This window comes from Pleurodeles waltl, chromosome 7, assembly GCF_031143425.1.
Source record: "Pleurodeles waltl isolate 20211129_DDA chromosome 7, aPleWal1.hap1.20221129, whole genome shotgun sequence".
In the NCBI taxonomy this organism is placed as follows: domain Eukaryota; kingdom Metazoa; phylum Chordata; class Amphibia; order Caudata; family Salamandridae; genus Pleurodeles; species Pleurodeles waltl.
Window position 1 is genome coordinate 1,188,345,717 of NC_090446.1, and position 25,124 is coordinate 1,188,370,840.

The 25,124-nt window shown below is 45.5% G+C and overlaps 1 protein-coding gene across 3 annotated transcripts in view; it reads left to right on the forward strand.

Annotated features, from left to right (window-relative positions):
• NARF (nuclear prelamin A recognition factor) overlaps positions 1-25,124 on the forward strand; it is a 252,638-nt gene that overhangs the window by 177,109 nt on the left and 50,405 nt on the right. For all 3 annotated transcript variants that reach the window (XM_069200293.1, XM_069200295.1, XM_069200294.1), the window contains exons 6-7: positions 6,927-7,061; positions 22,284-22,402. In XM_069200293.1, coding sequence (XP_069056394.1) covers positions 6,927-7,061; positions 22,284-22,402 — 254 coding nt within the window. The remainder of the gene's footprint in view (positions 1-6,926; positions 7,062-22,283; positions 22,403-25,124) is intronic.

Consider the following 25,124-nt stretch of genomic DNA (forward strand, 5'->3'; position numbering starts at 1 on the left):
CAAACACATTCTTGTCAAGACAGACAATATGACAACAATGTATTATCTAAACAAATGGGGGGGGCATACTCGTCACAGCTGTGTCTCTTAGAACAAAAAATTTGGCATTGGGCAATTCACAACAACATTCGCCTGATAGCACAATACATACCAGGCATTCAAAATCAGTTGGCCGACAATCTCAATCCAGATCAACAGCAAACTCACGAATGGGAAATACATCCCCAGATTCTACAAGATCACTTCTACCACTGGGGGACACCAAACATAGATCTATTTGCAACAAAAAAAAACGCAAAATGCCAAAACTTCGCGTCCAGGTACCCACACCCTCAGTCCAAGGGCAATGCTCTATGGATCAGCTGGTCAGGGATATTTGCTTACGCTTTCCCCCTCTCCCGCTCATTCCTTATCTGGTCAACAAACTGAGTCAAAACAAACTCAAACTAATACTTATAGCACCAACGCGGGCTCGCCAGCCGTGGTACACCACACTGTTGGACCTATCTGTGGTACCTCACATCAAACTACCAAACAGACCAGATCTGTTCACACAACACAACACAACACCAGATCAGACACCTAAATCCAGCATCGCTCAACCTAGCAATCTGGCTCCTGAAGTCTTTTGGATATCTAAACCTTTCTAAAGAATGTATGGAGGTTATTAAACAAGCAAGGAAACCCACAACCAGACATTGTTACGCTAACAAATGGAAAAGATTTGTTTGTTACTGCAAGGCTAATCAGATTATGCCACTAAACGCCTCCACACAAAACAGTGTAAGTTATTTACTACACTTACAAAAGTCCAATCTAGCCTTCTCTTCCATTAAAATACATCTCACTGTAATATCTGCTTATCTGCAGATTAAACATACAAAATCGCTTTTTAGAATCCCAGTTATTAAAGCCTTTATGGAAGGACTAAAAAGAATCATACCCCCAAGGACACCACCAGTGCCTTTGTGGAATCTTAATATTGTATTAACACAACTCACGGGCCCACCATTTGAACCCATGCATTCTTGTCAAATCCATTTGTTAACTTGGAAAGTAGCCTTTCTAATAGCCATCAATTAGAAGAGTTAGCGAAATACAGGCATTTACTATTCAAGAACCCTTTATACAAATACATAAACATAAGGTGGTTCTCCGTACAGATCCACAATTCTTACCAAAAGTCATACCGCCATTTCATCTAAACCAAACGGTAGAACTCCCAGTCTTCTTCCCACAGCCAGACTCAGTAGCAGAAAGGGCATTACATACGATAGATATAAAAAGAGCGCTAATGTATTACATTGACAGAAGAAAACAATTTTGTAAAACGAAACAATTGTTCGTAGCTTTCCAAAAACCAAATGCAGATAACCCTATATCCAAACAGGGCATTGCCAGATGGATAGTCAAATGCATACAAACCTGTTACCAAAAAGCTAAAAGAGAATTACCCATTACTCCAAGGGCACACTCCACTAGGAAAAAAGGCGCCACAATGGCTTTTCTTGGTAATATACCAATGACAGAGATTTGTAAGGCAGCCACTTGGTCTACGCCTCATACATTTACTAAGCATTACTGTGTAGATGTGTTAGCAGCACAACAAGCCACAGTAGGAGAGGCTGTACTAAGAACATTATTTCAGACAACTTCAACTCCTACAGGCTAACCACCGCCTTTGGGGAGATTACTGCTTTGTAGTCTATGCACAGCATTTGTATCTGCAGCTACACATGCCATCGAACTGAAAATGTCACTTACCCAGTGTACATCTGTTCGTGGCATGTTGCACTGCAGATTCACATGCGCCTTCCCACCTCCCCGGGAGCCTGTAGCCGTTTTAGTTGCATTAAAATTGTAAATATGTAAATAATTTTTACTTTAATACGCTATGTACATACACATTTACTCCATTGCATGGGCACCTCTAGTATCCTTACTTTAACAACTCCTACCTCACCCTCTGCGGGGAAAACAATCTAAGATGGAGTCAACGCCCATGCGCAGTGGAGCCGAAAGGGAGGAGTCACTCGGTCCCGTGACTCGAAAAGACTTCTTCGAAGAAAAACAACTTGTAACACTCCGAGCCCAACACTAGATGGCAGGAACAGTGCACAGCATGTGAATCTGTAGCGCAACAAGCCACGAACAGATGTACACTGGGTAAGTGACATTTTCCATACATGTACATATACAATTCTTCACTCCTCACTTCGCCCTGCTACGGGAAAACAATCTAAAAAAGGGCTCGATGCCCATGCGCACTATCACTGAGAGGAGTTGCTCGATTTCGTGACTCGAAATAACTTCTTCAGAGAAAAACAACTTGTAACACTCCGAGCCTAACACAAGATGGCGGACTTATGCAAAGCATGTGAATCTGCAGCACTACATGCCACGAACAGATGTCTCCTGGGTAAGTAACATATACATACATACAGAGTAGAAATCACAAATTAGCATAGAAACAAACATTGGCAAAAAGTGTAGAAAATAGTGAGGGCCATAGGGGAGGGACAAACTATATACTAAGAAAGTGGGATGCGAAGTGAAGACCCCCCACCCAAGGATATGGAGCTGTTAGAGGGGAGCTGGAAGAACTGGGAACCCCAAGAGGTGAGTACCTGAGTAACCCCCAGTGACCAGGAGAGCAGAGGTAAGTACCTAGTCCTCCTAAGGACTAACAAGAGGACTTGGAAAAAGGATTGTGGAAGAGCAGGACCAGTTTAGAAGAAACCAAAGGTGGATTCCAGTAGAAGGAGAGCTGCAAAAGAAGGGGACAGAGTCCAGCCCATGATGAAGTGTCCAGTGGGGGCAGGAGCTACTACCCGCCCTTCTGTGAATGAAGATCTGGGTCGATATGGGAAGAAGAAGACCAGCTGTGGAGCCCAGGAGTTGCAGAGGAGTCCTTGGAGTGGTGCAGATGATGTCCCACGTTGGTCGTCAGGTCGCAGATGGTCAGTGACGTAGGAGAACCACCAACAGTCTTGGCAAATGCAAGAGGAGCAAAATAAGAGTTGCAAGGCTGAAGAGGACCAGCAACGTCCAGGGGACTTGACCCTTCCAGGGGAGTCCGAACTGAACCTCAACAGTCGGGAGAGCCAACAGAAGCGGTTGCAGCCACCACAGGCAACACCCTGGAAGCAGGCTGAGTAAGTCTTAGTGTGGCTCAATCAGCACACCTGGAGAGGAATCCCATGTTACTGGAGTAGCAGAGAGGAGACTGTGCTTGGCAGGAAGCTCAGACTGGGCTCGAGGCCGGGGTTACTCAGAGCCTGAAGATCCCTTGGAGCAGGAGACCACAAGCCCTGGTAGCTGAAAGATACTGTCCTGCAAGGAGAAGCAAGGGCCCACCATCTCCCAAGTTGGACAGCTGGCAGAGAGGACCAAGGGGACTCCTCCAGACCTCCACCTGTGATGCATTATCCACACGGTTCCAGAGGAAAGCAGATCCACGCAACCGGATGTCATTGCTGTAGGTGCGTGCAGACTCCTTCACTCAAGGGAGATTCCTTCTTGCTTTGTGGTGCAGGCTGAAGTCTCGCCTACTCCAGAGGATGCACAGCCGGGGAAATGTTGCAGTTGCTTGAAGGAGCCCGGGAAACAAAGTTGCAAGGCTTTGTCATCTCAGGAGTTGCAGTCTTGTTGGGTCCTGAAGAGTCCAGTTGCGGTTCCAGTAGCCAGACGTAGAAGTAAACGATGCAGAGGAGCCCTGGTGGAGTCTTTCATGTTGAATCTGGGGAACCACCCGTAAGTGAGTCCTTAAATAGCCCTAAAGGGGGTTTGGTCTCCTAGCAAGGTGACCACCTCTCAGGAGGGGTCTCAGACGTCACCTTCTTGACCTGGCCACTCAGATGCTCCCAGGGGCCTCTGCACATCTTGGTTTCAAGATGGCAGAATTGAGTGGCCACCTGAAGGAGCCCTGGGCACCACCCCTGTGGAGTTGATGGACATGGGAGTAATCACTCCCCTTTTCTTTGTCCATTTTCGTGCCAGAGCAGGGACCGGGGTCCCTTGGCTGGTGCAGATTGGTTTAAGCAAGGAAGGCACCAAATGTGCCCTTCAAAGCAAAGCAGCGTCTTGGGGAGTCTACCCCTCCCAAGCCTTGTAACACCTTTTTCCAAGGGAGAGGGTGAAGACTCCCTCTCCCACAGGAAATCCTTTGTTCTGCCTTCCCCTGCCTGAGCTGGTCAGGCAGCTAGACGGCAGAAACCTGTCTGAGGGATGGCAGCAGCGCAGGCTGTCCAGAAAACCCTAGACAACTGGTAGGAACAAATACTGGGGGGGTCCTCTAAAGAGTCCCCAGAGTGCATGGTATCATACAACCAAATCTGGAAACAGTATTGAGGTATAATTCTTATGTGTTTGCCAGGATCGGAGTTAGCATTATGTAGCTTGATACAGGTGACCTGTGTCCAGTACATGGTTAAAATGGCTTCCCCGTGCTTACAAGGTCCAGTGTAATGGAACTGGAGTTCGTAAGGGCTCCTCTGTTCATGCAGAGGTGCTCACACACAGAGGGACCTGCATCCTGCCCTCTGGGCTAGGAGGGCCTAACATATGGGTGACTACAGTGACCTGGTGCAGTGACCTGTAGTGGAAGGGTGCATGCACCTTTCCATGCAGGCTGCAATGGCCGACCTAGATACACATTTTGCATGGACCCTCATGTGTGGCACAATACATGCTGCAGCCATGGAGAACCCCTGGTGCCCCAATGCCCTGGGTACCCAAGTACCATTTACTAGGGACTTATAAGGGGGCACCAGTATGCCAACTGTGGAGTGTACAAAGGTCTTAGGCAACCAAATTCAGAGAGAGAGAGCACAATCACTGGGGTCCTGGTTAGCAGGATCCCAGTGAAAACAGTCAAAGCACACTGATAGCAGGCAAAAAGTGTGGGTGACCATTCCAAAAAGAGTGTTTTCTTACACTCTCCACCACCACATTCACCTTGTGGCTGAGTATCTCCCAGGAACGGACAACGGCTTTGCAGACCTGCTCAGCAGGATTCAGCAACAAGTCCACAAATGGAAACTTCACCTGCAAGTCCTTCATAATTACTTCCTAAAATGGAGAACTCCTCAGATAGACCTTTTCATCACAGCAGAAAATGCAAAATGCCCAAGTTTAGCCTCCAGGTACCCACACCCTCTATGCAAGGGCAACACTCTATGGATGAATTGGTCAGGGATATTTGCTTACGCTTTTCCACCTCTCCCTCTCATTCCATTTCTGGTTCGGCAGATCAGACAGACATCTCGCACCATGATCCTTGAAGCTCCCACTTGGGTGTCAGCCATGGTGCACCACATTTCTGGACCTCTTGTTAGTTCCCTACTTGAAGCTACCCAACAGGCCGGACCTTCTCACTCAAAATCAAAGTCAGATCAGACATCCATGTCCTAAGTCACTCAGCCTTGCAATATGGCTCCTGAAGTCATACAGTTTGGGTACTTAAGACTTCCTGCAGAATGTATGGACGTTCTCAAGGAAGCTCATAGACCCACAACTAGAGCATGTTATTCTGCTAACATTTCGTATGCTACTGCCAACCCAAACATGTTAATCCCATTAAGGCTACTGTCCAAGATACTGTTTGTTATTTGTTACATTTACAGGAAGCAAATTTAGCTTGCAGTACCATTCGCTTACTTTTTGCAGCTATAGCTGCATACCTACAGAACAGGCAACATACTTCCTTGTTCAGAATCCCAGTTATCGAAGCTTTCATGGAAGGCCTTAAAAGGGTTAGTCCACCTAGAGTGCCTCCTGCACCATCATGAAACCTTAATATTGTGCTTACCAGGCTCATGGGCCCTCCTTTTGAACCACTTCATTTATGTCGTCTTCAGTATCTTTTTTTGGAAAGTGCAATTTTTAAGCGCAATCACATAGACCTGCTAGTGAGCTCCAGGTCCTAACCTTGGAAGAACCTTTCTGTAAAATTTACAGAGACAAGCTGGTTCTTCGCCCAAATCGGAAGTTCCTTCCTAAAGTGTTTTCCCAATTCCATATTAACCAATCCATTGAATTATTAGTCTTCTTTCCGCAGACTGACTCAGTTAAAAAGAGAGCCCTCCACACTTTGGAATTTAAACGTGCATTGAATATATTTTTACATGTGTAGTTACATTTAAATGGACATCTTTCTCTATACTTCCTCTACACTCTTTTTCTCATCCACCTGCGGGACAAAGGAGCTGATCCCCATACACTGTATCACGAAGAAGGCGGAGTCACTCGATCCCGTGACTCGAAATTGCTCCTTCGAAGGAAAACAACTTGCAACACTCCGACCCCAGAACTAGATGGCAAGAGTATGCAGAGCATGTAAATCTACAGCACTATATGTTACAAACAGGTGCTTACTGGGTAAGTAACTTTTTCCTTAGGAAGTCTTCCCCTTAGCATGGAAAGTGGGACTCCTATGTCCTGGACTGGTGAGCTTGTGTTACTATCCCCTCAAGTGTTGTCTTGAGGTGGTTACATTTTTAAGCCATCCCCCACCTATCTTCCTGGTTCCTATGAATGTTCTAGGTTCTCACCACAAGTCAGTCTTCTCAGACATTCTGGCCAGTCAACTCACAATATATCTCTGTATATACAGCAACCATTGGTCTCTTTAGCAATTCACATGCACATTTCTAATTGACATCCTTCATTCTATCCATTATCTCTGCATTAAGACCGTCATAGTAACTCAGCATACTGTGGTTTTCACTTTACTAGACCGTACCTATGCTCCAATTAAAATTAACTTAAACATTCAGTGTGCCTTTTAACTTTAACCTTGATAGCAACCCTGCCAGATGACTCAGGTTTTTAAATGATACTTGTGCAGATATGCTGATAAAGTTGTGTGGTTGGTGAGTGTGTCAGGCTGCATTTTAAACTCAGTTCTTGCTTTTCTTTTAATGCAGGAGTTCACCATGTGTTTGACACAACGATTGCCGCTGACTTTAGCATCTTGGAGAGTCAGAAAGAGTTTGTGAAACGGTATCTCCAGAGGAACCATGATGAACATGCCTTTCCCATGTTTGCCTCTGCCTGCCCTGGTAAGAAGCCTGTCTGATGTAGCCTGCTTTTACTGTATCAACAAGAATTTGACCCTTTCTAGGGGACTGTCCATACCTGTGATTCAGAGATTCAAGAATGCTAAGTTGGTTGAAAGTTATTGAACTGAAAATCTGGCTAGTGTCACTTCAATGATGGATGGTGTTAGAAATGGGGTTTTTGGTTGGCAGTCAGGTTACCCTCTGTCCAAGCAAGAACCCTCACTCTAGTCAGGGTAAGTCACACACAATCCAAAATTAGCCTGTGCCCGCCCTCTGGTAGCTTGGCACGAGCAGTCAAGCTTAACTTAGAAGGCAATGTGTAAAGCATTTGTGCAATAAATCATACAATACCATAATATAACACCACAAAAATACACCACAAAGTGTTTAGAAAAATATATAATATTTATCTGGGTATTTGCAGGTCAAAACGATCAAAGTTGCAATATGAATTTGTAAAGATATCACTAAGAAGTGATATAAAGTGTCTTAAGTCTTTAAAAAGCAAACAAAGTCTCTTTCAAGCACAAAGTACCTGGTTTCTGGTGGAAAATCTCCGCAAAGGGGGCAGCAGAAGAAGAGATAAGTGGAAAAATGGTGTGTGCGTCGATTTCTCCCCAGCACACACAGACTTGCGTCGTTATTTTTCACACGGGGAAGTTGTGCGTCGTTTTCCGGCGCGCGGACAGTCTCTTTCTGTGGATCGCGGGGATTACCAGATGTCCCGGGTCTGTGCGTGGATTCTCCTGCTTGTTTTCCGGCTGCGCGTCATTCCGCGGGGCTGTGCGTCGAAATTTCGCTCTCACGGCAGGCGTTGCGTCGATTTCTCCTTGGAAGTCGGGCGGCGTTGTCCTTGCGAGGCCGTGCGTCGAAGTTCCGGTCGTCCCGAAGGCGTCGCTTCGATCAGCGTCGGTGTGCGGCGTTTTTCTCGCCTCGGAACAAGCTGTACGTCGAAAATTTCGGCGCACGAAGCGTCCAAGTGAAAAAGAGACATCTTTTTGGTCCTGAGACTTCAGGGAACAGGAGGCAAGCTCTATCCAAGCCCTTGGAGAGCACTTTTACAGCCAGACAAGAGTTCAGCAAAGCAGCAGGCCAACAGCAAGGCAGCAGTCCTTCGTAGAAAATCAGACAGGTGAGTCCTTTAAGCAGCCAGGCAGTTCAGCAAGGCAGCAGGCCAACAGCAAGGCTGCAGTCCTTTGTAGAAAAGCAGACAGGTGAGTCCTTTGAGCAGCCAGGCAGTTCTTCTTGGCAGGATGTAGTTTCTGGTTCAGGTTTCTTCTCCAGCAAGTGTCTGATGAGGTAGGGCAGAGGCCCTGTTTTATACTAAGTTGTGCCTTTGAAGTGGGGGTGACGTCAAAGAGTGTCTAAGAAATGCACCAAGCCCACTTTCCGTTCAATCCTGTCTGCCAGAGTCCCAGTAGGGGGTGTGGCAGTCCTTTGTGTGAGGGCAGGCCCTCCACCCTCCCAGCCCAGTAAGACCCATTCAAAATGCAGATGTATGCAAATGAGGCTGAGTACCCTGTGTTTGGGGTGTGTCTGAGTGAATGCACAAGGAGCTGTCAACTAAACCTAGCCAGACGTGGATTGAAGGGCACAACAAGATTTTAGTGCAAAGAAATGCTCACTTTCTAAACGTGGCATTTCTAGAATAGTAATATTAAATCCGACTTCACCAGTCAGCAGGACTTTATATTACCATTCTGGCCATACTAAATATGACCTTCCTGCTCCTTTCAGATCAGCAGCTGCCACTTCAACATTGTATGAGTGCAGCCCCAATGTTAGCCTATGAAGGGAGCAGGCCGTCCCAGTAGTGTAAAAGCGAATTTAGGAGTTTTACACTACCAGGACATATAACTACACAGGTACATGTCCTGCCTTTTACCCACACAGCACCCTGCTCTAGGGTTTATCTAGGGCACACATTAGGGATGACTTATATGTAGAAAAAGGGGAGTTCTAGGTTTGGCAAGTACTTTTAAATGCCAAGTCGAAGTGGCAGTGAAACTGCACACACAGGCCTTGCAATGGCAGGCCTGAGACAAGGTTAAGGGGCTACTGACGTGGGTGGCACAACCAGTGCTGCAGGCCCACTAGTAGCATTTAATCTACAGGCCCTAGGCACATATAGTGCATTCTACTAGGGACTTGTAAGTAAATTAAATAGCCAATCATGGATAAACCAATCAATAGTACAATTTACACAGAGAGCATATGCACTTTAGCACTGGTTAGCAGTGGTAAAGTGCCCAGAGGTCAAAAGCCAACAACAACAGGTCAGAAAAAATAGGAGGAAGGAGGCAAAAAAGTTTGGGGATGTCCCTGTCAAAAAGCCAGGTACAACAGATGGGTTTTGGGGGTCAGTGACATTACAATATTTACCATTTACATATCATAGTTCACAAGGTAAATTGCATATTGTTCCTCAAAATATTAGGTATTTTGTATCCACAATCTCTACAGCAGTTATTTTATTGAAATCAAGTACTGGATGATTCAGCCCTACTGTGAACCACACCAGTGGCTGGCATGTTGCACACAGATCCCTTCAGTGGTTGCTGATGCTACTTGGCTATTTTCAGGCATAAACGTGAATTTGGGTTTAGTGCCCCTATTCTGTAGGGAAGATGTCCATATGTCATGCTTCCTTTCTCCATTCTGATGTATGTTTATATGTTAAGGACGTGTGACCATCAGTAATGTCATGTATGTGAGGCAGACAGCTACTTAGACTATTAAACCATGTACCAAAAGGTGGGTTCCTGCATTCCATGTCATTTTCTGTGGTTTGTCCACATTATCCTCTCCCCTTGCCCTAACCCGTGTATGTTCCTTTCCAAATCCAAGCCCAGCCATACCAAAACCTCTTGCATGGACAAAAGAGGTACAAAAACAAGTGTTCAAATGTTTCTACTTTTTCGGATCATTGGGCTTCCCCCACATCAAAGCCAGGACAGTTGTCTGTAAACCAACATATGTATTGTAAGAGGCTTAGGGAGTGCCACAGGCGAATGGAGCAGGTTTTTTCCAACCTGTCTTTAAGGTGAGAGCTAGCTCCTGGTTCTGCAGCGCTCCCATGTCCCAAAGCAAACTAGAGGAAGGAACGTTGGACTCTGGCAGCACAGACTCCTGCTTTGGCAGGCCTACAACACTAGCTATAGCCCACACAGGAAGCATTCTGATTGGCTGACCAGCTCCCAGCGTTCCATCCAGGGGTGCTAATGTTAAGTATGGCTCTTAGCTTAAGTAACCAAATTCTAAATTGGATTATTCACTGCTTTGATGTAGCAACAGTGGGAAACGTGTTGTTTCCCCACTGTTGATGCATCATAAAGCAATTCCAGACCATGCTGATGTGACTGTCGGAGAACCTGTCAGTGCAGTGCTGGCTCTCTGCTCAGTTGGAGAGTAGCAGGAACAGCTTTGTACGTGGAGGAGGGAAAAGAGACAAAATTTGGTTTGGTGGCTTGCAAGAGACCAATTATTATTTTTATACATTTGGGCAGGGAAGGGGATGGACTGCAGAGAAGGTGATATTGGTAGGTGGCAGAACACCAGTTTTCTTTTTGCCAATATTGGCAGATAGGGAGTGCTATGCATAGTGTGCTTGACTGGAGACCATGTATTATTGTTTTATGTGGGTCATGATATAAATTGGAAAGGGTGGTGTGAGTGAGTGATAGGACACACATTTTAAAAGAATGGATTGGACAGGTATAGTAAATGTAGAGGGTTATGAAGATGCGTGGCAGAACACTGAGTAGTTTTTTCATATTTGGGAAGAGAAAAGGAAGTTACTGCAGTGGTGGTGTACCAGATATTCACTTTCTTTGTTTTTCTGGGTGTGGGAAGTGGTGGTCATAGGATCACAGGAACTGGTCACTTCGACCACATCTCACCTGTCCTCGGATTTCTTGACTAGCCTCCTATTAAAGGCAGATCTTCGTACAACACTGTCTGCATTTCTCATAAGATTTTGCACACCAACCAATCATATTACTTGGTCAGAAAATTGAAGCTTTGCAACAGCACTCGTCAACATCTGGAGCACTGACCCTCTTCTTCAGGAAGCCTCCGCATTCAAGAAAATGTGTACACTCAAGTATTCTCTCTCAGGCAGTGCACCTGAAATTTCAAACTCACTTCCCCTCATATCTGGACCATATCCTCACACACAGCTTTCAAAAAACTGAAAGACACTTTCCTGATAAAACTGTTCTTGAAACTCTCTTCCTTCTAGTTCTTAGTATGTTTCATTTGTATAAATATTGCAGGACTCTTTGACTGAAATTCTCTTTCATTTTTATGGATTCTCTCTTTACAAACGTCATTTGTAAGTTCACAAGCTCTCCAGCTCCTCAGTCTTTTCCCTCTCAGCTTGGTATCATTTTCTTGTGTTGATTGATTTTCGTTGTTTACATTTTGTAGTTTTCTTAGTATTAGTTTTTCAGGGCCTTGTTCATGCTATTTGAAATCTTACTTTTTTCAGGGTCAAGGCAGATGAGGCCATGTGCATTGCTCCACCATAATTCCTCTTCCCCTACGTAGCTGTTAATAGCAGGGCTGACGGTTTGGGTTGGGCAATCATAACATGAAATTGTAGATGGGTAACTGAATAATGTGGATGCTTTCTCCTGCGGGCTCTGAGTGACATCACAGGCCTCTCGAGCTAATCGGTCAATGTCTATTTGATGTCAGATTCTCTTATCTGTTCTCTTTCTGTGTTTTAAAAGCTGCATCAGTGTTGGCACAACATTACTTATCTGCCTGTTTGCACTTCTAGCAGAGAGGGAAGACATGCCTAGACATGGTTGAATCTGAACTCTTATCGTCTGAACACAAAAAAATCCAGAGGTGAAAATGCTCATGTCTGCGAGTACTAAAATAAGGTTAAAGATGTATGAGCTTGAAGAGGGCAAGATCACATCTAAGAATCTAGAATGTGTGCCCTCAAAAGTGTCTCTCATTTTGCGAAAAGTGTTAAAAAGAGCACATCTGGTGACACGTGTCAATAAGTTGCTTGGGTGCCCTGTTAGGCCTTGCTTAGCAAACTTCTAAAAGCTGTCTATAGGTAAAAGGGAATTATGGACCATACCAAAACCTTGCAGTGGGCTTAGAGCATGCCAAATGCTTACCCTTGGTTAGCTTTTTTTGTCACTCGTGCTTGCTTTTTATTTGATAGCTTGCTTTCCTCTTCACGTATTTGTGCCTTTTTTTTTTTTTTTTTTTTTTTTTAGAGCATAACCTCTTTTCTTTACTTTTGGCTGAATTGTATTCCTCCTCTGCTCACATTTTAGGAATTAGTTTATTTTTCTTGAAGCACTCACTGGTAATGAATGTGTTTTCAGCATCTCTCCCACATCTTTCAAACAGGCTCTGTAAAGCGCGACTAATCACCCTCAAGGGTATCCAGGTGCTTGCAGGTCTCATCAGCTCATGCAAGCATCCATGTCTTGAGGGCGCTATGGAATTCCAGATGAGCAGTGATGGTACGGAGATGTGTGGGTAGGCTGTTCCAAGTTTTTGCTGCTCTGTGGGGGAAGGCATGCCCTCCACTTCTGCTTTGCTGGATGCGTGGAGTTTGGATAAGCGATAGAGAGGTGGAGTATAGTCTTTGAAATTGAGGTGGTGGTTCGTATAGGCGGGTCCTTGGTTGTGTAGAGCTTTGTGTGCGTTGGTCAGCAGTTTGAATACACACCTTTTCTGCACGTGGAGCCATTGGAGTTGCCTGTGGTGTGGTGTGATGTGGATCATTGAGGAAGGTCAAGGATGAGACTGGCTGAGGTGTTCTGTATGGTCTGAAGTCTTTGAAGGAGTTGCAAGGCGATTCCAACGTGGAGGGCATTGCCATAGTCTAGTTGACTGATGATGAGGGCCTGTGTCACAGTGCATCTTGTGTGCGGGGGTAGCCTCTTGAAGATCTTACTTAGCATGCGCAGAGTGAGAAACAGCTGGACTAGATGGTGTTAATCTGTGATTCTGTCGTGAGCCTGTTTTCAGTGATTATTCTGAGGTTTCTGGCATATTCAAAGGAGTGGGTGTGGGTTTGAAGGCCACCAGGAATCGTTTCATGTGTTGCTGCTTGTGCCGAAGAACAGAACTTCAGTCTCTTCTCTGTTTAGCTACAGGCAGTTTTCTTTCATCCAGTCAGTGATGCCTGTCATGCATCTATGCAAGTTGGTTTTGATAGGGGTGGGGTTGTCGTTGAGCGACAGGATGAGTTAGGTGGTGTCTGCGTAGGAGATTGTGTAGGCCGTGGGATCTGACGATGTTAGCTAGCGGGATCTTATGCATGTTAAAAAGCGTGGGTCTGAGGGATGATCCTTGGGGGACCCCAGAGGTGATGTCTTTTGGGTCAGAGGTGAAAGGATGTAGGTGACTCGTCTGGGCTTTTCCGGGGAGGAAGGAGGTGATCCATCTGAGTGTGTCCCTTTGGATGCCGATATTGTGGAGTCTTTTGATCAGCGAGTGGTGGGATATGGTGTTGGAGGCTGCTGAGAGGTTGCGAAGGATCAGGGCTGCTGTTTCTTGTCAGTTGAGGATGGTACAGATGTCGTCAATGGCTGCAATCTGGGCAGTCTGGGTGCTGTAATTGCTGCGAAAGCCGGATTGGGAGGCGTTGAGTTTCTGGATCTACTGCAGATAGGTCATAAGTTGCTTGTTGATGATTTTTTCCCGCACCTTAGCTGGGAAAGGGAGCAGGGAGATTGGACAGTAGTTTTTGAGTACACTGGGGTCTACGGTGTTTTTTTTTTTTTTTTTTAGCAGTAGTTTGGCTTTAGCCTGTTTCCAAGCATTGGGGAAGGTTGTGGTGTTGATGGAGATGTTGAGTAAAGTGGTGAGTTCCTAGCCGATCCTTTGGTTTCCGAGATTGAAGATATGATGTGGGCAGGGTTAGGCGGGGGTTACCAAGTGCATGGATTTCATGGTGGAAGTGCATGCTTAGGCAGACTTTTGATTGTGGCTTTTACCACAGCAGTCGGTCAGAGCTAGCTTAACTTTGTAGTAAGTCAGGAAATAAAAAAACAAGCTGAGGGTAAATATACTTACACTAGTAAAGCTGGAATTAGACAGGCAAAACACAGCTTTGAAAACTCGTTTTGTTGGAGTTACTCAGCACCATTAAGTGGCAAGTATTTTATCACAGCATTGATGCACTTCATCCATAACTCTTAGACCGAGTACCCAGGGCCAACATCCATGTCTAGCATGCAGTTGATGGCATATGCAAATCAAATATTTGGAGAACTAATATTAGTACCGCTGAGCTTTTAACATTCAATACGACTTGTATAGGTCTCAGTGCTGCAATATAACATGACATAGAAATACACCATTTCATTAAAAGGTTGACAACTGGTGAATCAACAAAGAATATACCTAACAGACCGGAAAGATCCTGATTGTCACTAAACAGAAAAGCAAACCACTAATAGGAGATCAGGCTGCAAATTATAGGCGATTTAGGTCATATGGCGTCGGAAGGAATAGTCAAAGGAATTTAGAGTCCTTGCATAAATTTGTAACCTAAAGAAACGAGTGGTACTCTGGAAGTAAAGTATGGGAAACAAGTGGAACAGCAGAGAGAAAATCACAAATTGAGCTGTGAAATTCACACAGTAGGCACTGAGATTGGTTGCTGTTGTTAAAATCACAATAGGTTGTATCATCATAGGTCAGAATAAAGTGAAACAAGCATTGGCAAAGCCGATAGATCTCACCTGCAAGATCTATTGGCTTTGTCAATGTGTGTTTTAGCCACATTGTACAGCAGTGTGGCTGTGGTACAGCATGGCTGAAACAAATAGATTAAAAAAGCACTTTTTTACATGCTGGAGGAGAAGGAAAGGCAAGTCAGAAGGCAACACAAATGGAGGGACGGTCTTTGGTGGGGGGGGGGGGACATGGACAAAAGGTTTTAAAAGCGCTAGTGCTGGCCACATTGCATTGCTTATTTTATTTTTATTTTTTTTGCGGAACAGACAGGAACACGAGATGCCGGGAGCGGTGGTAGACAACACAGGTAGAGGCATGAGGCGGTATGCAACTTTAGGAAAGTCCTTCTTTTGACATGGTCACCCTCCACTTTGTGCCTGGTTTCTGGTCTAATTTCGACTGAAAGTATACTAGGTTTCTGCTAACCAGGTCCCCAGTGCCAGATCTCTTTCCCCAAAACTGCACAATTGTTTTTCCCCAATTGGCAAAACCTTTAGCATCCACTGTAAGCCCCTAGTAAATGGTACCCTTGGTACCTAGGGCCCGAGGTACTAAAGAGGATACCTAAGGACTGCAGCACAAATTGTGCCTCCCTGAGGGACCCCTCCCCAAGCACATGACAGGCTGCCATTGCAGGCTGTGTTTCTTGGTGCATACAAAAGTGAAAACACAACATTGCACACAACCTGTGTGCCATGCCCCCTATACACTGCATGCAATATGTGTACGTCACCCATCTAGCAGGCCATCTAGCAGGCCTTATACCCCTTAGGCAGGGTGCATTATATTACATAGGAGGGCATATCTGCATGAGCAGATATGCCCCTGCTATGTCTATTGATTCTCAGGCATAGTGAGTGACCAGGGAAGCCATTTTAAATACATGTGCTGGACACTGGTCACTACGGGTTTCTCAGCTACAGGGTGGCTTCCCTGAATATAGGGATGTTTGGTATCAAACATCTGGTATTGGTGAGCCCACACTGATGCCAGTGCTGGATTCACCGATAACTGCACCCAGAGGGCACCTAAGAGGTGTGCACCCTGAAAACCCTACCAGCTACTAGTGTGTTGACTGACTGGTCCTGACCAGTTCAGCCATCTTAGACACTTTCTGCCCCCCCTCCCTCACTAGAACTCAGATCCTGTTTACCTACAAAGACAAGGACACAGAGGAGTCGCACCTGCAGAAGAGGATAAGAAGAAGCAGCTGACTCGGTACCAGCCCCACCAGCCTGCCTGCTGACCTCGACGGACTCTGCCCTAAAAGACAACTTGTCCTGAGCTTCCAAGAAACCCAGGAGCACTTTCTGTCTTCTACAAAGACTCAGACTTCCGTGAGCAGTGGAAATGCTCCGCAAAAAAGTTTAAAAGTTTCAAGATAGGACTCTACAGCCCTTGGAACAGCAAATACCTGACACCCGAAGTGACCTCTGCACCCGACATTGACGACCCGAGGTGAAGCCAACCAATGGTGCCAGGCAAGTTCCCAAGCTGCTTAGAATCTAAGTCTACTCAGGTTTCACCCTTCTTGACTCCCCCCAAGTTGCGTGCAGAGGCTGCACGCAGGCCCCCTCTCCTGCAGCCTTGTGGTGAGAGAAAACCCAACACCTCCAGCGAACACTGTACCTGTCACCCCTAACGCATTCTGAGGTGGGTCACTGGTGCCAACGACATCCCCCGGCTCCTCTGAGCTTGTCCTTCCTGAGCCTCCCACCCCTTCTGGACTCCCCGACGATGCCTGTAGCTTCAGCATACAGGATCCCCTTCCTGCGAGTGCTCCCGGATGCAGAAAGCTGACACCTAAGGACACCCCTGCATCCGTTGGCCCTGGAGAAAAGGCCAAAGGTGCACCTACATCCCCAAGCACCCTAAGTCTACTACCTACCTATTTGTTGTCCCCGACTGGCATCCTAGGCAGATCCTGCAGCCTGTTTTCTCCAGGGCCAACTCCCGTAGGAAACCATTGGTCTACAGATGCCTCACTGCACCCATGAACCTGGCCGCCCCTGTGCTACCCGGAGTGATCCGATGGTGTGGCTTTGATCAATGGCCCAGTACTTACCTGATGTCTCTGAGATTGCCATCATAAGTCGTTGTTAACCCTTGTTTGCTAAGCATTGTTTTCCTTCATAGGTTAACATTGAAGAACTCTGGGAATTCCACTAAGTTTTGATTTTTAAATCTGAAAAGTATTTATGCTTGAAAAAGTAGTTACCTGATTATGAAGTTCTTGGGTTTGAAACAAATGTAAACAAAAGTATTATTTTTCTAAATTGGTCTCTGATTTATTCTTTGAGTGTGTGTCCCATTTATTGCCTCCGTGAGTACAACAATTGCTTAGCGCTATTCTCTGATGAACCTAACTGCTCGCTCACACTACCACAAAATAGAACATTAGACCCATCTACTTTTGCCTCTGCAAACCAGCTGGGGAACCACTGGACTCTGCACGGTGTACTTCTTTTAAGTGCACCATTTGGCTTCCTACAGCAACACTGATATCAGGGTCGCAATGCAACAAAGAGAGAGGTAACGGTGTACAGGAGGGGCTGGGAGCAAGCAGACATTTACATTCACTGGCACAAAGTGCTTCTACAAAAAGAAGAAAAGTAGCTACTACAATGAAAGCAGTGAAAGGACACAAGTACTTTCGCCATATTACAGGGGAGGGTCAAACACAAGAAGAGGACTTAAAACGTCTCACTCCCTTGCCACCTCCGCCCAGGTTAACAAGTTAGAAGTAAGTGAGAGTGCCAATGAATCCAACCAGTGGTAAGCAATGGATGGGCTGTAAGCCCACTGTCAGCTAAAAACATATCTTTCAAGCGACTGCACGTGTGCTGTCCCATTGGAGACCTAACAGAGGGTCTAAGGTCAGCCCTCACAACAGGTTGAGTAGACAGCAGTAAACTGGGAAAAGAAGCCTGAGGTCATTCAGTTTAACCAAGCAGAGAAATGATTCAGAAAGAGAGACAAATTACCAATGGTAAAGGGTGCATAGAAAAAAAGGACCGACTCACTGTGAAGACTAAACAGGGGAAGCCACTCTTGCCTTCATTCATGATAATGTATTTCAAAGGTAAATTCTGAATGCTGTTTCGTTTGCTCTTGTAACATCGACCTTTAAACAGCTGGGAGGACCTATGGGCCAGATGTAGGAACAAAAACATTCGCAAGTCGGAAATAGCGACTCCTTGCGAATCGCTATTTCCGACTCGCAAAACGAGAGGGAGGTAAAAATTTCTATACCAAATAGCGATTCGGTGCGGAGTTGCACTGCAATTTGCATCCTCGCAATTTGCAAAGTCGCTAATTGCACAAGGGTGTGGTCCGGAGTCGCAAATTGCGAATGACTCGCAAATTGCACGCAGGTGCAACTAAAATGTTGAAAACCCACTTCCTGGTTCTGAGTGATGACATCAGAACCAGGAAGTAACCCCATGGAACAGGGAGGAGCCTACCCAGCCCAAATTGCAGAGTCACACCCAGGTGAGAGGAGCTACTGCAACAATGGCATCTCAGGACAAGGAGACACCCAGTGCTGACAGGAAAAGGAAACAAACGTTTTCAGTGCAGGAGTTGGAGGTGCTAACAGAGGAGTGCTTCCTGCACCATGATGTGTTGTTTGGAAAGGCAGCAATGAGTGTCCCTGACAGCCAAAAGAAGAAGATCTGGCAGGACATCCTCACCAAAATCAATGCAATTGGAGTCAGCCACCGCACAATAGATGAGGTCCGCAAAAGGTGGTACGACCTCCACTCCAGGACCAAGGAAAGGGTGGCTGAGCGTATGAGGGAGATGCATGGCACTTGTGGAGGCCCATCTACAGTACCACCCTTCTACAGCCATCGAAACCATGGTGGAGACCACTCTGGAGCCGGAGGCAGTACTTGGCATTGGAGACCTTGACAGGTCAGCTCCAGGAACATCCAAAAGTAAGTACCAAAATTAACGTATTTACACCACTCTATGCACCATGCACACAACAACAATACACATAAGCATGCACCTCCAGATTAGCCCCATTCCGCAACCTATAGAACAGTGCATTATGGGCAATGTAGTACAGTAGTCCAAATATTTTGACATTTTTATTCTGAGGCATCAAACATATGTGAGGCACTGACAGTGTTACCCCTGTGTCCCACAGGTCTCCCATAAGGAGCCCCCAACAGCGCCACTGTGCAGGGAGAGGAACCAGCCACACACACACACACAAGAGGAGGCTGCCATAGAAACTGCTGGGGAGTGCATGACAACACCACCCGTCCAACATGGACCAGAGGACATGGATGATCATGATCTGGGTTTAGAGGCAGGCAACGTGACACCGGGGCCAATGATGAGGGAGAGTCGACCCCATAGGTCCGCTGGCTCTGTGCGTAGACGGCAACGCCCAATGCAGTCAGCGAGTAGGGAGGATGTCACCGACGAACAATTGTTGGACTGGAGGCATCCTTACTGCTAAGTCACCGGCTGCAAAACAGACACATGCGGTTGATGAATTGTAACCTGACCAGAGTGCAGAACACACTCTCCCAGGGTTTTGCTAATGTGGACAACCAGTTCACTGTTATGAACGCAAACATGGCAAACCTTACCTCTTCCATAGACAACTTGTTCAGGGAAATGGTGGCAGACAGGGCACATGCAAGGCTCAGGGAGTGCAACACTGCTGCCCGTTTGGACAGACTAAGTGTTTCAATAGGGTGCCTTGCTAGCACAACAACCTGCCTGTCAAGGTGCACAGTGAAGCTGCAGGTCGAACTTGGCCATTTTGCAGGTGATGTGGCAAGAGGACTTGGGCGCTTCAGCCATGCAGTGGACCTGCTAGAGACCAGCTAGGCAGCAGTGTGTCTGCCACTGATGCACGAATCCTGCGGAGTAGCAGTGCTGGGCAAGGATCAGGGGTCCAACCTGGATTGAGCCATGGTGGCCGTAGTCGCAGAAGGCTGTGAGCTACCAATATGTGTTGTGACAGAGGCACATGAACTAAATGTGTCAGACTATACTTTTTGCTTTCTTTATGCAGTTTAGTTGACTATAGTTTCCCCATTATATTCCTGAAATTAAAGGGATAATTTGTTGAACTACACAAATGGGCTATGTGTGTCTTACATTAGTGAGTGTTGTCACGGTTGCCACGTACCTGCCAAAGCAGTGGGTTGCAATGTGGTTCCGTCTCTGTCTGCCCTCCATTGCGATGCTTCCATCCCCAGACTGTTGATGTGGTAGCTCTTGCTCCTCATCCTCCGAATCTGTGTCGTCAGGGGTGAGATATAGCCTACGTCTGGTGGCAATGTTGTGTAGAATGCCACGAGTAGCAACGATTTTGCATGCTGTTTCCGGGGCATACTGGAGTGCTTCTCCACTTTTGTGCTGGCATCGGAATCGTGACTTCAACAAGCCGAACGTCCTCTCTATGACAGATCTGGTCCACTGTTGTATCGCCTCTCATTCTGATTGCCAGGTGTTAGATATGGGGTGAGTATCTATGGTCACAGGGCATATGCACTGTCACCTGTGTGACAAAAGAGGCAAAATTAGCAGGGCCTCACAGGGCTACGCTGTAACATGTATTTTAGGCATCAGAGTGTACTCGCCAGTACCTAATAAATATCTTTCGCCAAACTCTCCATGTTCTAGGCGTTGGTGTATCCCACTGTGCCTGAATATGTATGCATCATGTGTACTCCCTGGATATTTAGCCACGGTGTCAGTAATGCCATTATGGGCGTCACATACCACCTGGATGTTTAGTGAGTGGGTACATTTCCTATTGCGGAACACATATTCCAGATTTGCAGGTGGGCAAATTGGTATATGTGTCCCGTCCACACACCCTATTACATGGGGGAAGTTGGCAATTCTGTAGAAGTCCAACTTGGTGCTGTTAATTTCTGCTGCATTCCTGGCAAGGTATATATATCTGGACATGTGTGCGAGTATGGCATCTAGGAAACGTCTGAAGAATCTTGAGATGGCACTTTGGGATACCCCACCTGCCACTGCAATCACCCCCAATCTCTAGGATAACTGCGCTGTTCATTTATCATAAATCTCATCCTCAGTTTTTTTAAATAGTGTCTGTCTGGTTCGGTATATCCTCTCCTGTCTCTGCCTCCTCCTCCTCCTCCTCTGCTGGACAGCCTGGACTCTCCTCCTCCATGCAATCACATATACTGTAGTGCAGCCATTTTGAGTAACACAGATGCCTTCTGGGTCTCCTTTTATAGTTTGGTTCTGGTTACCACCTGTTCGGAATCAGTGGTAATCTGGGTGTGCAAAACTGGCTTTTTGCGACTGGCTTGTGCATTCGGTTTGCGACTCGCAATTTGCGACTTCATAATTGCGAGTCGCAATTTTTGCGAGTTGGTAATGGGTTGCATCACTATTTGGTACTCCGATTTGTACATCCCATTTTGCTTTTTGCGAGTTCGCAAATAGCGCTGCGACCCATTTGCGACTTGCAAGTTTCCTACATCTGGCCCCATGTTCTCAGCCTAAAGGCAGGAGCTCCCACCTTCAGTCCTGGTCTTTCTTGAGTGCTCCCTCATTATGACTCTGGTAGTCTTTGCAAGTACTCGTTTGTCAGTACAATGCACCTTGGATTCAGTGATTTCTGGTTAATGCATCACTGCACCAGGAAAGTTCAAGAGTACATGTTGCAGCCCTGCGTTCAATATTAGCTCAGTGCAGTGTCTTGAAAGTATAGATTCCTCAGCAGAAGGTTTGGGCTTCAGGGAGACATTGGGATAAGTCATTCCAATTGTGCCCATAGTGGATCAAAGACTTTGACGTAAATGAATTGAACTTTTCTGGACAAAACTAGGAGAATGGAGATCACTAGAATAAAGCAATGCACATTGGGAGGTATAGTACTTTTGAATTATAATAGATTGTAACTGGGACTCTTCTCTTGGTTATTTCCTGTAACTTTCTACATTTGGATGATCAGTCCTTGGCCATTGATCCTGACATTAATAATCCTCCCATGATTCATCTTGGGGCATTTGTAATCAAATAAAAGGACACAGTTGTTTTCTGCCTTACCGGAGCAAACTTGAAGAGCATGAGTCAAGAGTGACTGTAGCTGAGGGAAGTTGTAAAAAAGATACGAGTAAGGCAGTCCTTCACATCGGACATGTGACTGACTTAATCTTAGATCCACCTGCCTGTTAGAAAACCTCTTTATCACCTTCTAGGCCGGTTTGCCTTGGATTATAGGCTGAATAGCATCTAGACAGTTTGCTTGATTCCATACAATCGCTGTCTGCTTATAGGAATATATTTTTTGAAATGTTATTAAAGTGACTGTTGAGAGCAAGAGACTGAGACAGTTAAAGCATTGAAGCAGTTTTGTTTTGCTCTGTATTATTCAACTGTAATTCTTCTGTCACTGGCACATATCCACATCTACTAGATTTTGGCCCCTCTAACTTTTTGTTTGTATTGGAAACACTGCTTTTGCCTCTTACCTTTTAAATTATTTCTCATTTTTAGGCTGGATCCGGTATGCCGAAAGGATTCTTGGTAATCCTGTCACACCCCATATTTGCACAGCCAAATCTCCACAGCAGATAATGGGCTCACTAGTGAAAGATTACTTTGCCAGACAACACGTAAGAAATGCTCCTATTATATACTATATATATATATATATACATCTTTCCACTACAGTCTGTGTATTCTCATGGTAAGGATTTCATTTGCTGTAATCCAACATCTGCTTTCTAAAACTAATATCCCCTTGACATGTAATTGTATATTTGTGACTTGATTTAAAAGGAACACGTTCTTTAAGTGTTTGTTTAGTGTTTTTTTTTCTCCAAAGCTCAAAGCACTTTATGCCGTAGTGGTGTGGTAGATACAAAATAAACAGTAATGTTGGCGGGGGTTGGGAACGCATCTAGGTCCAGCATACAAGCACCCTAAACATACGTGCATACAAGTTGAGTATGCAGTTCCTCGAGAGGGCTCTTTGCCAGAGGTCTGTTAAAATAAGATACCATGATGAAGTGTTGAGTGGCCAAATGAGAAGCTGCCCAATGATGAAGCATGACACCCATCTTAGTATGTGAGTGCTCTTGCTTCTGAGGAATCCAATCCCTCCATCCACCCCTACCTACTGCCTGTTCAATTTCCTTTTCTAATTCTTTTAGGAAAGGCATACTCTACTTGTATTGTTGCTAAATAAAATCATTCTAATAGTGATAAAAAAATTGTAATTTCTGACTTTAAAAGCAAACTGTAGTGCTCTTTTAAAAAAAACAACAGGGTAGTACATTATGTGGACAACAGCAACTAAAGGGTTGGTTGTGTGAGTGTGAAATGGTTTATTTTAAGGTTTTGCCTTCACAGTGCTTGTGCTGTGCTTGCTAAATCTCTTGTTTTAAAAACAAAATCTTAAAAGGGGCTTAGAACCCGCCCATGATTTACCTGTAGTTACCATTAGCTTGCTTCCACATCACTCATGTTTCCTTACTGGTCAACGTCTGTCGTGTGCCGTGTAGGCTGGACCAAGTACTGCTTCCTATAGCCAGTGTCATTCTACTGGCTGCGTGCTTCTGGAGGTACTTTATTTTTTTTTTATTTACAGACATTGGGAGCATTAATTTCTAGGTCTCTCTTCCCTCCTTCGCTTTTCACTCTCATTCAAACAGCCACCAGGGGTAGCTGTTTTTCTTCCAAGGCAGCAGTTGAGCTGTCTTACCCAAATGCTTATCAGCTTTTCACTCAGTTACACAAGAGTTAAAAGGGCCAAACAGCCTCTGCTCAGCGGCTGGATTCCAAAGCGACGGCAGTTACAAAAAATATATATATGTATATATATTTTATTTAAAACTCAATTTTCACCAGTGCGTTGGTGTGTGCTCTGACCCTCAGTAATTAAGGTGCTTCTGCCTTCATTTAGATGGATAACTGTGCCTTATTCAGAAACATATTCTGCTACGCATTATTTTCTGCCTTCCTCTTCTTTCCCCCCCCCCCCCCCTCCCCCCTTCCCGAGGCGCTCTCACTAAAACAGCAATCATGGCAGCTGTTTTTTTTTCCAGGGCAGCAGTTGAGCTGTCTTGTGTGCACCAACAGCCATGTTTCTTGCTTCCGCACCTGGCAGGAGCGCAGTGACCTCTCTGGTCTGACAAGGAACTGCATGCTTGCTTGTCACATACAGCAGCTGTTTGACTAGACTCAGTCTTTGAAGCGGGTTAGCTGCCTTCTGTAGCATTAGATGCAGTGTCATTGTCAACTCTAATGCAGGGAGATGGGTGGGTTGCCCGCCTCCTGCAGTGGTCTGAATTCGAATAGTACCATCTAATTTTAAGCTTGAGCAAGTACGAGCTGTTAAGTTTTTAATATGCACACTCGTTATGTAAAGCTTCAAGACGTAATCTGAAAATGCCATGTGCAGTAAAACTAAGGTTAAAGGATGGCCGTGTCAAGTTGAACTGCTTTCTTTTTACTGGCACCGAAATACTTATGAAGCAGGACTAATATTTTGTCAACCTACTCAAGTTTTTACTGTCATTTACATATCTGATTTGAAGCAAGCGAAGGGATGGGATGCACTTAGAGCGTCATGTTCGTACGTGCCTGTAGCTGCACAACTGACACACTGTCTCCAGGGTTGTGTGTGCACAGGTTTGTAGGACTGCAAGGGGCGTGCCTCAAATCCAGTGGTAGTCACTGAAGTGTACCAAAGATCCTTTTTAAGTTCCCTACAATGAAAATCGAAGCCTTTAAATATATATATTTTTTTAATCAATGATTTTGATTAATGTCAACGGACCACCAGTATGAAATGTCTGTGCTGAACATCAACATCTTCTATTCATAAATTAAAAAAGGTTTCCAAACAGAGACGTTGTTCAGATCCCGCACGTCTTACTTCGGCTCTGTAGCTGCTTTCGAAAGCAAGGGAACGGACGAGGAAAAAAAAACCATTCAGTTTTCATCATTGCTTTGGCCTGTGCTTTGGCCCTCAGTAGTTAGTGTGCTTCTGCCTACATTTAGAAGGATGACTGTGCCTTATTCAGAAACGTAATCCGCCTGACCACCCTTTAGCTGGGCGCTCTCAACAGGCAACCATTGGCAGCTGTTTTTCTTTTATCGCAGTAGTTGAGCTGTTGCACCCAAATGTTTGTCAGCTTTTGACATCAGTGACAAGAAAGAGCGTTACAAGGACCGAACAGCCTTGGCTCTGCAGCTGGTTACCAAAGTGAGGGCCCAGTCGAGGGAATAAAAACCCTCCAGTTTAACTTTTGCTTTGATCTGTGCTGTGGCCCTCAGTAATCAAGGTGCTTCTGCCTACATTTAGATGGATAACTGTGCCTTAGGCAAAGT